General features: G+C 37.3%; 1 protein-coding gene across 8 annotated transcripts in view; it reads left to right on the top strand.

Moving 5' to 3' along the window:
- WDR7 (WD repeat domain 7) overlaps positions 1 to 15,479 on the top strand; it is a 354,164-nt gene that overhangs the window by 35,426 nt on the left and 303,259 nt on the right. For all 8 annotated transcript variants that reach the window (XM_040478723.1, XM_040478724.1, XM_040478725.1 and 5 more), the window contains 7 exons: positions 2,367 to 2,443; positions 3,484 to 3,603; positions 6,703 to 6,848; positions 7,177 to 7,279; positions 10,122 to 10,254; positions 10,503 to 10,751; positions 11,557 to 11,777. In XM_040478723.1, coding sequence (XP_040334657.1) covers positions 2,367 to 2,443; positions 3,484 to 3,603; positions 6,703 to 6,848; positions 7,177 to 7,279; positions 10,122 to 10,254; positions 10,503 to 10,751; positions 11,557 to 11,777 — 1,049 coding nt within the window. The remainder of the gene's footprint in view (positions 1 to 2,366; positions 2,444 to 3,483; positions 3,604 to 6,702; positions 6,849 to 7,176; positions 7,280 to 10,121; positions 10,255 to 10,502; positions 10,752 to 11,556; positions 11,778 to 15,479) is intronic.

The raw sequence follows: 15,479 nt of genomic DNA, 5'->3' as shown, positions 1-15,479 counted from the left end.
TTTTACTATGGATTGACGGGCTTGTGAACAGTTGTCAGAGCATCTCTGTACAGTGTCAGGACATGTAAACACTGTGTTCCAGGGCCTTGCCTTGCCTACAGAACAGTCTAATATGATGAGGTTTTTATTTAAAGACAGCAAATGGTTCTTTTTAATAAAAGTAATAACTCCTCTCGATTAATATGCTGAATGCTTATATCTGGGGTGTGTCTTAATTTTCATAACAACCCATTAAGCTAGATACTGTTGTTATTCATTTGTATTTGCTTACAGATAAGCGTCTCAGATACACAACCTAACCTTACACCTTAACGGCTAGAAATAAATAAAACCCCAAACCAGCAAATGAAACCCCAAACCAGCAGAAGACAGGAAATAAGATTAGAGCAGAAATCAATGCTATCGAAACCAAAAAAAACAGTAGATCAATGAAACCAGAAGCTGGTTCTTTGAAAGAATTAACAAAATTGATAAACCACTAGCCAGCTTGATCAAAAAGAGAAAGGAAAGGACCCAAATAAATAAAATCAAGAATGAAAGAGGAGAGATCACAATCAACACAGTAGAAATAAAAACAATAATAAGAGAATATTATGAGCAATTATATGCCAATAAAATGGGCAATCTGGAAGAAATGGACAAATTCCTAGAAACATATACACTACCAAAACTGAAACAGGAAGAAATAAAGAATTTGAACAGACCCATAACCAGTAAGGAAATCGAATTAGTAATCAAAAATCTCCCAAAAAACAAGAGTCCAGTGCCAGATGGCTTTCCAGGGGAATTCTACCAAACATTTAAGGAAGACTTAGCACCTATTCTCTTGAAGCTGTTCCAAAAAATAGAAATGAAAGGAAAACTTCCAAACCCTTTCTATGAAGCCAGCATTACCTTGATTCCAAAACCAGACAGAGACCCTACTAAAAAGAACTATAGACCAATTTCCCTGATGAACATGGATGCAAAAAACCTCAACAAGATATTAGCCAACCGGATCTAACAATACATTAACAAAATTATTCACCACGACCAAGTGGGATTTATTTTTATTTATTTATTTATTTATTTTTTTAACGTTTATTTATTTTTGGGACAGAGAGAGACAGAGCATGAACGGGCGAGGGGCAGAGAGAGGGAGACACAGAATCGGAAACAGGCTCCAGGCTCTGAGCCATCAGCCCAGAGCCCGACGCGGGGCTCGAACTCACGGACCGTGAGATCGTGACCTGGTTGAAGTCGGACGCTTAACCGACTGCGCCACCCAGGCGCCCCCCAAGTGGGATTTATACCTTGTCTGCAGGGCTGGTTCAATATCCGCAAAGCAATCAATGTGATTCATCACATCAATAAAAGAAAGGACAAGAACCACACGATCCTCTCAATAGATGCAGAGAAAGAATTTGACAAAATACAGCATCCTTTCTTGATAAAAACTGTCAAGAAAGTAGGGATAGAAGGATCATACCTGGAGATCATAAAAGCCATATATGAAAGACCCAATGCTAATGTCATCCTCAATGGGGAAAAACTGAGAGCTTTCCCCCTAAGGTCAGGAACAAGACAGGGATGTCCATTCTCACCACTGTTACTCAACACAGTATCAGAAGTCTTAGCCTCTGCAATCAGACAACACAAAGGATTAAAAGGCATCCGAATTGTCCAGGAGGAGGCCAAACTTTCACTCTTTGCAGAGGACATGTATTTGCTTACAGATAAACAGACTGAATTTAAGACAGATTAGTTAAATTACCCATAGTTCATTGGTTAGTGAAGAAAATGTGATTTTAGCACATATCTCCCTCTTTCTGGAGCCTGCATTTACCTGCTTTTCAGTGTCTCTGCTCACAAAGTTATTTATGCTGTCATGGAGCTATGACTGCTTCTTACTGGAAGCTTATGAATTCAGATTTTATATCATGTCTTCTCTTGATCACAGTCTATAGAGGGTGTAATGTGTCATAAAATGTTAGAAGCCAGGCAGGTGGGTGGGAAAGTGAGGAAATGTGTGTCTTCAAGAAATTGAGTGTGCTCATCCATGATAAGTAATTACAAATTGTGAATTTGGAAGAATAAACCTTCATTAAGTCATCACGTAATCATAGTGATCAGGAACATTTGAAATTATTAAAAGCTAGTTGATCAGAAATAAAAGAATTCAAGCTGTGTACAACTTTTCCTTGACTTTCAAATTTGTGAACTGTTATGTTTCAAAATCTGTTTTTTATTTCATGAAATATTGAATTATGTTTTTATGCCAGTTGAAAAGCATTATTACTTAATTTTATTAACTTGAACCATGTTACTATTTAGAAAGAAAGCATATTATGTTTATAACCTTGGCTTCTTCGTCCCTCTCTACTTAGAGGATACTGTGGTAGCCCTTTCAGTGACGGGCATCTTGAAGGTGTGGATTGTCACCTCTGAAATAAGTGGCATGCAGGTGAGGCAAATGTTCTGTTCTTGCAGTCTTCAATTTTAGTGATGATAGGCCCCTCCTTTTTTTCTTTTTTCTTTTTTTTATTAGAGAGAGAGAGAGAGAGAATGAGAGAGAAAGAATGAATATCTTAAGCAGTCTCCACGCTCAGGGTGAAGCCTGATGTGGGGCTCGATACCACAACCCTGGGATCATGACCTGAGCAGAAATCAAGAGTTGGATGCTCAACCGACTGAGCCACCCAGGCGCCCCTCCCTTTTTTCTTAAAGCGCAAGGAAAAAGCTATTCTTTTTCGAGAGCCTTATTGCCATAGTATTAGAACATCCCCTACTCTGCTGTCTCTGTAAGTGCATTATGTTTTTCACTTTTGATAGCAGACATCTGTTCTGTCAAGGACATGAAATAGAGAAACATACTGCATAGGATATAAAGTAGAGAAACCTAGAAGAGCTGGGATTTTTCTCAGTTGCTTCTATTAAATTTAAAAGATAGTTTGCTTGAGGGGAAAAAAAAAATAAAGTAAACCAACACAAAAAGTATGTGAAGCCAATTTTAGTTTCTCTCTCTCTCTGTTCTTTGGGCTTGAATTCCTTGTAACTTTTTGTCAGTAGGAAAGGCAGATCAATATTCTGACAGTATCGATGCTAATCTCTTCAGCTAGGGAATCTTTACACGTTGAATTTGGGAGGACCTAGAGGAATTGATCAGTTTTTGTTCTGTTTGTTTTTTTTTTTTTTTTAACCCACAAGGACATACAGATACAGAGTTTAGGATCAACTCAAACTTTTATCATCTGTTATTGTCGTAGTGATGACACTCTGATTCTCATCAGTGTTTTAATCTTGAATAGCTTTGTAGCAAGGCATAGTGCCCAGATATTTTTGGGGTGTATCTTTGCTGCTTTTTATTATCTTGGTTCTCACATAAGTGGCTAAAATGATGAATATACCAAGTGATGTCTTTCTTTCATTTTATTTATCATTGTATGATAATTTTAATCAACAACCAAACCATTCCTGAAGTTCTATAAATCTTTCTCTTTTCAGGATACTGAGCCAATATTTGAGGAGGAATCCAAACCAATTTATTGTCAGAATTGCCAAAGCATTTCTTTTTGTGCATTCACACAAAGATCGCTTTTGGTTGTGTGCTCCAAATATTGGAGGGTAAGATAACTACATAAGTAAGAAGCTGTATTTTTACCCTTCAAGGTGTTGGTTTATCAAACTTCCAAAGACAATTATAAGGAAGAGCTTAGTGCAAGAATATTTTAACCATTTGGAATTCATGTGTGATTTTGATATCAAATTTTTAGGTGTTGGGGTTTGGCTGTATATAGTTATCTTTTTGTATTTTGGTTTATAGAATGCTTCAGAATAATGATTATTCTGTTGATCTTAATTTCTTCCCTTTGCTACTGTTTCAGTCATTATTTTCTCAGTGCAACGTAAGCAGTGGTGGTGAGTTTTCTGCAGGTTGACCCGTCTTTGTTGTTATTCCCAGTTGCCGTTCCCTTCTGCTTTCTTGGATCTGGCATCACTTCTGAGCTACTGATGGCAGGAGTGTATTACTCCCACATTGCGAGACTTCAGTATTTCCATGGTAGAAAAAGAGCCAGCATGTTTTGACCACTCGTGCCTAGCAGAGTTTTCAAAGCTTTCCCTGCATTATTTCTTTTAATCCTCACGACTCCCTGAGGGGAAGTCTATTAGTTACCTAATCCTGCATAACAGATTACTTTAAAACTTCGCAGTTTCAAACAATAAACGTGTATCACCCCCCCCCCCCCATCTGGTTCATGTATCGCCACCCCCGCTGTGAGTCAGGAATGTGGGCACAGCTCAGCTGGGTGCTGTGGCTCAAGGTCTCCCACAGGCTGCAGTCAAGGTGTCAGCCAGGATGACAGTCTCGTTCCAGGAATCACCTAGGGTGGTTCTGCTTCCAGGCATACTCACTTGGTGGTTAGAAGGCTTAACGTCCAGCTAACTTGGCTGGAGGCATCAGTTCCTTGCCATGGGGGCCTCTCCCAGCCTGGGAACGGTCTTCCCTCAGCTTGAACAAGCAAGAGAAATTGTAGCCAAGACCCACCTGATCTGGCGACTGCAGTCTCCTCTCTTCTCCCACATTCAGTTGTTTAGAAAGTCACAAAATCCTGCCTGTGCTCAGGGGAGAAGATTGCACAAGGGTATGAGTACCAGGTCGGGGCAGTTTTGGAGGCTGTCTGCCACGGCAGGGATTGTTACTTTCCCCATCTTGTAGGTGAGGCGCTGGGGGCTTGGGGACATAGAAAGCTTGACTAAGGTTGTACAGGTGGTTGTGGAGTTGCTGGGTTACAACTCAGACGGCCTGACTGCAGCAGCTGCTCTCATCGCCACCATGTGACATGCCTCAGAGGGCACCCACCGGCTTGGTAGCGACGGACCGACTAGGGCCGCCGGTGGTACCTACCTTAACCTTGTCCTTGCCACTGCTGCCGTCCTGGAATCAGATTAGAGGAGAAGCTAGCAGTTGCTTAGTTACAGTAAGCTCCATGGGATCCTTCGTCTTAAAATTTAAAGCACTTGTAAGTGGTAAAACACCAGAGTGCAAGAGGACACAGTGAAAAGTATACATCCTTTTCCCCTGGTACTTTTCCTTGTCCTCCCCAGAGGCAGTGCTGATACCAGTTTCTCGTGTGTTCGTAATAAGCATCTTACAATCACGTGAGAACAGAAGAAAAAGACAATCCAGTAGGAAAATGGACAAAAACGTTTCATGAAAGGAGGAAGTCGATGGATGATAAATTTAGAAAGGTGCTCAGCTTCATTAACCATCAGGGAAAAGCATAGTAAAACAACTGAGGTAGCACTAGTAACTTACTAGAATGACTTTTCCAGATATTTATTGCCAAAAAGAAGTTTTCTGTTTTAATATGGTTACATTATCATCGTTTATGGTTTCTTTTTTTTCTTTTCCTTCTTTTTATGGTTTCTAATATAATTTGTGACATGTTCTAAAGGGCTCTTCATAAGCTAAGCTTTAAAAATTTTTTATTTCATTATCCCTAATATTTGTATAGTTTTACTTTATATACCTTTGAATATTCAATTTGGAATTTATTTTGTATAAATTGTAAGATGTAGGTCCAATTCATTTTTATTCCTGATGGACCCCCAGTTCCTGATGCCATTTGTTGAATAATTTATTTTTCTGTTGTGATGCTTTTATAATATATACTCTGTTCCTGTAATTACCGGAATCTTTCTGAACTTGTTAGTTTTTCTGTTTATGCATCAGTACGATATTGTTTTATTTTCTGTAGCTTTATAATTTGTTTTAATAGATAATAAGGCTGGAGGGTGGTCTCCAGTCTTTCTTGGACTTGGCTATTCTTGTAGTGTTAATGTTATAAATGATAAATATGTCCACTCTTGGTAAATTCAGCTGGGATTTTTTCAGTTTCAAGAAAGCTGTGCATGAACAATTTGATTGCTTTTTATTTAAAGAAAACTAAAATAAAAATTCTGGGCCATTGAATTACTTATTTCTCCTGGGGAAATTTTTTAGCACTGTAAAATACACTATCACCAAATATTGAAAGTGGTAGAAAAATTCTTCTAGGAATTATGAGGTAAGGGTTTTAGTCCTAGCTCTGGCACTTACTAGACATGTGACCGTGAACAGGTGATGTAACCCTTGTTTGTGTCAGTTTGTTGTTTGTAAAATGAGATATAGCAATGCCTGCTTTTTTTTTTTTTTTTTTGTGGGACTTTTATACTTGAGGATTATTAAATAATAAAACTGAGTCCATTAACTCCTATTTACAGTACTTCAGCACCTGGATGAAATAAAGTAAGGTAATTCCCATATTAATAAAGAGATATTCTGATGTCTGAGTTTATCAGAAATGGAAACATAGCCATGCATTCTAGAGGCTGGTTCCCTATTACCTAGAATTCTTTGATGGAATGTTCCTCCCTTTAGATAAAAAAGGGTAAGGATTCTCTGTCCCTGTGGCAGGCAGTATGTCTACTCCACTTGTCACTCAGTGTCTGACCCCCCAGAGGCACACAGCTGGGGACCTTCTTATGTTTTCTCTGCTGAAGGTGACTGTGCCCCACGGCTCACTGACACAATGGCTTTAACTTGAGGTAGTGAACTTTACAAGGCCTGAGTTTGTTAAATACATTTCTAGAAGTTTTTGTTTTGTTTTTACTTTAAATGTCATTGTATCTTATTTAAGTGATACCAATTATATTAGATTGTGAATTTCTTGTCCCTTGCAGGTATTTGATGCTGGAGATTATTCCTTGCTGTGTTCAGGTCCTAGTGAAAACGGACAGACGTGGACTGGAGGTGACTTTGTATCAGCAGATAAAGTAATCATTTGGACTGAAAATGGACAAAGTTATATTTACAGACTACCTGCCAGGTACTCAATAAATAACAAGTTAGGACTTTAATATAGTCTGAATTTGGGGTATAACTTGAATGTATGAAAATGTATAGAGTAAAAATAATTCAGATAACAAACTTCAGAACTTAAGTTAGATTTGTAATTCCAGTTTAACTTCTAAGTACAAAAATTAGGTGGATCTTTACTTAAAGTAGTGTATTTTAATGACATTAATGACTACATTAAATTAACTATAATTTGAAAATCCATATTTTGTCCATTGTCCAAAAATCTTCATCATATAGTATGATAAAATATTTAATGACAGTATTTTAGTTGAATGTTGTAATTTTTTCATTTTCAGTTGCCTTCCAGCTAGTGATTCATTCCGCAGTGATGTGGGGAAAGCAGTTGAAAATTTAATTCCTCCCGTACAGCATAGCCTCTTGGATCGAACAGATAAAGAGGTAAAGTTCTTCAGGTACCCTTTATACATGATAGTGACATTGAAAATGTTTGACAACTACATTTATGGGTGTCTTTTGGTAGCTAAGTATTTGAAAGATTGAGGGCACTGTGTTAAATGTTGTAGAACATTTCGACATGGTCAATGGTGAGCACAATCTTGAAATTTGTGTATCTTAATCATATAATATGCTTATAGTATTCACCTTTCTCTAAGAATACAGACGATCTTATGCTGACTACATATCGGAAATGACTTTTTGATAAAATTTATATTGGTGGTACCAACTTATTTTATGCTGTCATGTAATTGTAAACATAGTGACAGATGTAATTTTAGGAGGACTAAGATCATCGTGGAATACTGCTGATTAGTAATAGTTCCTTACTTGAATAGGCATTGCTGTCTCTCCCCAAAATCATACAGTGATTTAAATTATTAGGCATTAGAATTAAAGAATGAGGGGTGCCTGGATGGCTCAGTCAGTTAAGTGGCTGACTTCGGCTCAGGTCATGATCTTATGGTTTGAAGGCTCGTGAATTTGAGCCCTGCGTTGGGCTCTGTGCTGACAGCTCAGAGCCTGGATCCTGCTTCCGATTCTGTGTCTCCCTTCTTTCTGCCCGTCCCCTGCTTGCGTGTTCTCTCTCTCTCTCTCTCTCTCTCTCTCTCTCTCTCTCTCTCAAAAATAAATAAATATTAAAAAAAAATTTAGAATTCATGAAAGATTTTTTTTCTCTATAAAAACCAAAATTTATTATGATTTCTAAAAACCTACTTACCAATTTAGAATTGAAATGCAATGGCATTTAGTACTAGGTTTTTATCTCCAGATGTTTTGAGCGTTAAGGATGAAGATCTGGTTTTAGAAATAAAGTTTCCTTTACTTGTATTCTGGGTTTCCACAGCTTTTCATTTTGAACATTTTGTTCCATTTTTATGTGAAGGTATGGTGAGGGGAAGGGCATTTTTTTTTTAATATTTTGAATTTATGGAATTTATACATCTTTGTACAGTTAAGATGCTCCATATCTTGTCCTTTATTCTCCTAACTTAAGCTCCTACTTACTGCTGTCCAGCCAGTCACTTTCAGGTAAACTAGGGGATAATGACTTGCATAAAAAACATACATAAAACAGAACAACCACATTATATTTTTAAAATATCAGCCTAATATGTTTTTTTTTTAAATTTTTTTTTTAACGTTTATTTATTTTTGAGACAGAGAGAGAAAGAGCATGAACAGGGGAGGAGCAGAGAGAGAGGGAGACACAGAATCTGAAATAGGCTCCAGGCTCTGAGCTGTCAGCACAGAGCCCGACACGGGGCTCGAACCCACAGACCGTGAGATTGTGACCTGAGCCAAAGTCGGACGCTTAACCGACCAAGCCACCCAGGCACCCCTCAGCCTAATATGTTTAAGTTAAGATACGTGTATTATATGATGGGAGATACACTGTGGTATATGGAATATTGGTTATATAGGTGCTGTAGCAACTTCTCCATGTTTGGTATATTTTTTTTATAAATGACAACATTTAGTAATTTCCAGACTTCAAGTTAAATCACATTATTGATTATGCTTAATATATGTAGTTTCAATAGGCTCGTGCTTTTTTAGGAAAGAACTAATACAAAATACAGTAACTATTTGTTAACTATAACTATCAGAACTGAAGTTTATTTTTTTACTGCTTTTCAGGATACGATTCTATGCTTTAATATTCAAGTGTTTATGGATTGATCATCTTAATTTTAATTTTAGGAATCCACCACTCTTTAGTATTTTCATATAAGTGATATCACTGAAGGCACAAGATCTTAAGCAGAAAAATAATCTGTTTTAAAAATAAAAGTGTACCCAAGAGCCTAATGAGTGGTTTTTGTTCCTAGTAATTTATAGCTAACATATTGAGCTAGCTCAACTTGATTACATAAATGTGACCAAGTAAAATGTCATGCTATTAGTTGAAAATATACTGCTTAAAAAAATGGAGTCCTGTACTTGTGAAATCTTGGTAGTTTAATTTTGTTGCTATTCTTAGTGACTAATCAGGAATGAGCAAAAAGCTAGGATTACGGAGTTCTCCTTTTTTGGCCTTTAAGGTGGACACTTCTTTTTGGTAAAGAGTGATATATCTTTGTATTAATTATTTAATAACAGTTAAAAAAATTGCATTACGGGGTGCCTGAGTGGCTCAGTTGGTTAAGCGTCCGACTTCGGCTCAGGTCATGATCTCACGGTTCATGAGTTCGAGCGCCGTGTCGGGCTCTGGGCTGACAGCTCAGAGCCTGGAGCCCGCTTCAGATTCTGTGCTCCCTCTGTCTGCCCCTCCGCTGCTTGCACTCTGTGTCTTGTATTGTCTCAAAAATAAATGGACATTAAAAAAAATTAAAAAAAAAATTGCATTGCTGTGGTGAGTAATCAGTTTTTCTAAAGCAGAGAAAAAGAATAATAGAGAAAGACTATAAATGTCCTTTTCATTTCTTTTCATATTTGTATTTACTGGATTTGAATATTAGCTGACAGGTAAATAATGCTATAAAATTACACTAAAATATTGTTGAAGACTCCTGCTATAAACACTTTTTATTGATTTATTTTTTTTTTACCCTGGTACTGAGGCAAAGTACTTAACATCCCTAACTGAAAAAATGTTAATAAGTGAAATATTTTCATTAAAAAGACAGCTATGGGGTGCCTGGCTGGCTTAGTCAGTAGAGCATGTGACTCTTGATCTCAGGGGATCGTGAGTTCAAGCCTCAGTTAGGGCGTAGAGATTAATTTAAAGAAACAACAACAAAACAGCCAAAAATATTTGAAATTTTTTTTTTTGTTTTGACAGTTACTAATTTGTCCTCCTGTTACTCGGTTCTTCTACGGATGCAGGGAACACATTCATAAACTCTTAATTCAAGGTGATTCTTCAGGAAGATTGAATATTTGGAACATATCAGACACACCTGATAAACAGGAAGGTAAGGAAGATAGTAATAAATCATGTGCAGCAACTTCGTAATTCTTTTAATTTAGCAACATAAATACTAAGCATAATAAATTCATAATATACATGTCATTTTATCCTTCGAATTATAGTTTGTGACAGTTATCATTCTTCGATATATATTACTGAATCAAGTGTAAGTACTTTTATTTTACTACGTTTAATTTTTTTCTAACATGAACAAATTTTTTTCTTTTTAAATACAAAACAAAACCTCCGCAGAGCTGAAAATGACAACCTCTATTAGCTTGCAAGAAGCATTTGATAAACTGAATCCTTGTCCTGCTGGAATTATAGATCAGCTGAGCGTGATTCCCAATAGTAGTGAACCTCTTAAAGTCACCGCAAGCGTGTACATCCCGGCTCACGGACGACTCGTCTGTGGCCGTGAGGACGGAAGCATCATTATTGTGCCCGCCACCCAGACGGCCATTGTGCAGCTGCTGCAAGGGGAACACATGCTCCGCCGAGGTATACTGACCGTCTGCCACCGTCTAAAGTGTGTGCAGGGCCCTGTGCTGCCTGTGTTTGCGCTCTTTGTGATAAGTGCAGCGAATCCACGTAGTCGTTAGCATGCCAGGACTTGGCAGAATTTACTGTGCATGTAACAAGTGCTTGGTACCTGTTTTTGGGGTACATACCACGTGGTACATACCACGTGATAACTGTGCATAAAGAGGCATCTGATTTTCTCTCTTTGGTATGTGTTAGTAGTTTCGTTTATTATCAGTTATCTCTATGGTTGACTAAACACCGTATCATCAGTAATGCTGGTAATCTTTTAGAACAGTGCTGTCCAGTAGAAATATGTATGTATAACAATATGTGATTTTCTATATCCGCATTACTAGAGTAAAAGAGAAGCAGATGAAATTCATTTTAATAGTCTGTTTTATTTAACCCAATATGGCAGAACTATTTTCATCTCAACTTGTAAAATTGAAGTTTCAATTTTACAATATAAAATCAATTGTAATTAATATAAAGAATTACTAATGAGATATTTTACATTACTTTTGTGCTGAATCTCTGAAATCTCATGTGCATTTTACACTTACAGCACATGTGAATCCAGACTTGCTATGTTTCAAGCGCTCTGTAGTCTCCTGTGGCTCGGAGCTACTGTATCGGACAGAGCAATTTTCGACGATAAAATTAGAAGTTTTTTTTCTATGATCAAATGTATAGGTATTCTGACGAGTCATATTTGCTTTTATTTGTTGAAACTTTGTAAGACTTTGATTTTCCCATTTTAAATCCAAAACCTCATTCACAGGTTGGCCACCTCACAGAACACTCCGTGGTCATCGGAACAAAGTCACATGTTTGCTATATCCTCATCAGGTCTCAGCTCGTTATGATCAAAGATACCTGATATCTGGAGGTGTGGATTTTTCAGTCATAATTTGGGACATATTTTCTGGAGAAATGAAGCACATCTTCTGTGTGCATGGTGGCGAGATTACTCAACTTCTAGTTCCACCTGAAAACTGTAGTGTAAGTTGATCATAAAAGATTATTTTATTTGTGGTAGTGCTGAATTCTGTTGCTCTCAGGCATAATATAAAATGGAATCTAGAGTAACTGAAAGAAAATGTGACAAGAGAATTAACAAAACCTTTTCAGTTTTTAAAACTAGATAATGGTAACATATGCTATTTCAGCAGAATTGTAATTATTTACTGTTGGGCACAGAAATAGAAGATCCACATAGTGTTTTTTCCTGTTACTAGCTTCTAAATTCTAAATGGTGTGGCTTGTCTCTGAAACACAGGAGCAGTTTAGAATGTATTTATCAAAGTTCCAGTTTTCCGTTTTAAAGTAGTTTCAATATTCACAAAGATATTCTGCAATCTTATTATTTTCAGCCCTATCTAAGCAAGAAAGATGATGAATGTGTACTTTGGTAGAGGCAAAATACTTACCAGTGCTTACTAATAGTGTTTGTTTAAGTAAACACTGTGACAAGAGAAAGTATAACGGTCACTGATAATGATTTTGGAGAATTTCGTACATACTTTTGTGGAAGCAGATTGCTTTCTTAGTGATGGGTATGTAACGATGTCAAAAACCCTAATCATTTTAGGAATGTGAGGTTTTAGGAGGGAAATTTTGGGCTGCTAAGTAACAGACCCACATTTTTTTACCCATAATTTCTTTCACTGTGTGTTAATCATGAACTTTTTCTTGTGATTAGCCACCCTTGTGTGTGCGGTCACCATCCCCCAACATTCACCTGTGTGCGGATGCGCAGAGGCGCACCGTTGTCTCACACAAATTCCATGTTCACTGAAACCCACTCAGCTTCACCAGTTACGATCTTTCTGAACGGGAGAACATACATTTTGCTTGTGTATCTGATGCAGTGTTCACGAGGTGTCTCATTTCAAAACTTACGAAATTTTCCTTGGCCTTTCTGCTTACTTACTTACTTCCTCTTCCGAACAGTGTATTTTATCTGCTGTGTTCTGCCAGAGCTAGAATTTGTCTGACTTGATGTTGGCAGTGGTGTTGGCAGACTTAGTGCCCATTATCCTTTTTTTTTTTTTTTTCTGCCAGACTTGAAAATTCAGGTTCTTACTCCTTCTCTTCTTTCTTTTTTAATCCTGCCTTTTCCTTTCTCTCCAGTGGGATTAATGTTAGTTTCTTATCTCCATCACTGTGAACAATTGCTGTGTGTTTATTTAAGCAACCAGTCTTATGTCTATTTCAGTGAAACAGATACCATTGTAATTGCACTTGTGATTTTTAGTGCTGTTACAATCCCATCCTAAGCCTTATTTTACAGTAGGTATTCCCTATGGTGAAACATGAGAATTTTTTAATCCCTGACTGCAAATTTGGTGAAATATCTAATTTTTGATCCTGAAATTGATTATTTAGATTATACCAGTTTAGAACAACCATTCCCGATTTGGCAGTTTCTTGTTTTTGTAAGAAAACATTAAAAATATTAGAGAAATAGGTATCTGATTTATTTATTTTTGTAAATTTTTATTTATTTTTTTGAGAGAGAGCGAGGGAGGAGGGGCAGAGAGAGAGGGAGACAGAATCCCAAGCAGGCTCTGTGCTGTCAACACAGAGCTCAACACGGGGCTCAAACTCACAAACTGCGAGATCATGACCTGAGCAGAAATGAGTAATCCGACACTTAGCCGCCTGAGCCACCCAGGCGCCCCGAGAAATATGTATTTTAAATTATAAATATTGAAAGTTAAGTTGGGAGTGGTTTACATGAGATCATGTTTTCTGTTTGAATCTACATAAATTTGCATGTGTTTTAGCTTGTATGAGAGCATACTCTGGTTTCTTTTTTTAAAAACTTCAAGTGGATGTTTAATACAATAAATTTGTTTTGACCAGTCGCATTTGGAAATGTTTTTAGTGAGTAAAGAGCTACCTGTAGACACATGCAACTACATAGGGAACGGACTTCTTATTAGGTGGGGCCGGCCCACGGTGCTAGTGGACTGGGTGATAGAGGAGGCGGAGACATGGACCAGGAGGTCTGGCACTTGGAAAATAACGTATGATTTACAATTTACTTGTAGGCTTAACGATAGAGATTCCCTTGTTTTTAATTGACTTTCAGAAGTACCATTAAGACAAACTTGCTTTTAGCTTTGTGATAATTTAACAAGTTGTGACTGCCTGGTTAATAAGCCGTCCATTTAGCCGGTGGTTAGGGGCATTACCTAATGTGTTTGAAGATCAAAGGGCCTAAATGATTAATAAATAAGCTAAGAATTTGATATTTGCCAAATGTTTGTCAAATGACTGTCTTGCTAAGTTTAGAGCTAATGACATCAGATGACGGTTCCAGTGCTTGGGTTGTCCCTCTCATAAATTTATCTGGTGTCACTTTCTTTTAGCAGAAAATATTTGGTAGTTGGGAGATTTTAAATATTTATTAAGTGTAATGATTAAAGATAAATATTGAAAAGTTTGTCATCTGCTTTTTGGATTAGAATAGACTTTTGGTTTTTATCTTAGGTAGATTCAGAAAGTTGAGTTTTGACTTCCTGCATTTTTTTTTTTTATAGGAAAAGATGTTCTAAAACAGAGGAATATGAATTGTGTTTTAAAATTTACTTAAATTATAATCAAGAATGTATAAGGTTGATGATTTTTCCTTTATTTTGTATTCATTTCATGTTTACCAAGATATGGAAGGTTTTGAGTACTAAGCAAATCATTGTCTCTTAGCTTCCGTAGACAGCAAAGAAAGAATGGAATCCTACCTGCTAGGTAGAAAAGATACTGCAGCTAGAGACGAGCTCTGAGGACAGACTGTACCCTTCACAACTCCACATACATTTCTCAGGGGACAAATGACACGTACTTACATTCCTGCTGTCTAGGTATTTGTCATCCTTTCTTGTCCCACTCCATCATTTTTATGCTATTTTAGCATCTTTGTACCAAAAAACCTTTCCATATTCTTAGTATAAATTAACATTAATTTAGTGCCAGGCTCAGTGGTTCTATATACTTTATTTTTGATAAACAATTCATGTATTCTTTTATTAATGGGAGTTTTAATTATTTAAAAATTTGACATGTTCAGGGATGCCTGGACTTGCACAGGTCATGATCTCATGGTTCGTGAATTCAAGCCCCGCACTGGGTTCTGAATGTGAAATATCAAAGTAATTCAGGATTGTGCAGTGCTAAAGGGTTATTGAGAACAATTCAGAAAGTTGTTGGGGGTGGTATTACTATCTGCCAAGTAATGTACAGGCTGTAGGCTGTGAGCTGTCAGCACAGAGCCTGATGCGGGGCTCGAACTCAAGATCCGCAAAATCATGACCTGAGCTGAAGTTGGATGCTTAACCGACTGAGTCACCCAGGTGCCTCCTGCCAAGTAATGTGTTTATGTGTTCCCAGAAGTACAACCTTGCATTTTAGGAGGGGGATCAGGCACGTGTTAAGTAAGGCTTCTGCAAGGCCTACTATACATGGTAAAGGAGAGGTACTACAAAATGCTGCAAAAGAAAGGGAGGGGCATATTCTAGGGACTCCATAAGAAACAACGAGCTTTGGTAGACCACTCAAAAAATGGTGTGAGCTTTGCGTATCAACTTTGCGGTAGATGTTGAAACTTGTAGTTTTGAAATTTCTAATACTAGGTTATTTGCCATTTCTGTTTCTTCTTAAGATTATGGAATGTAAAGGGAAAAACTTCAGTTCAGGTTGGTG

The sequence above is a fragment of the Herpailurus yagouaroundi genome, unplaced genomic scaffold, assembly GCF_014898765.1.
Source record: "Herpailurus yagouaroundi ecotype Mexico unplaced genomic scaffold, PumYag 142, whole genome shotgun sequence".
In the NCBI taxonomy this organism is placed as follows: domain Eukaryota; kingdom Metazoa; phylum Chordata; class Mammalia; order Carnivora; family Felidae; genus Herpailurus; species Herpailurus yagouaroundi.
The sequence above is the reverse complement of the archived record's forward strand: the minus strand, read 5'-3'. Positions and strand labels throughout refer to the sequence as shown.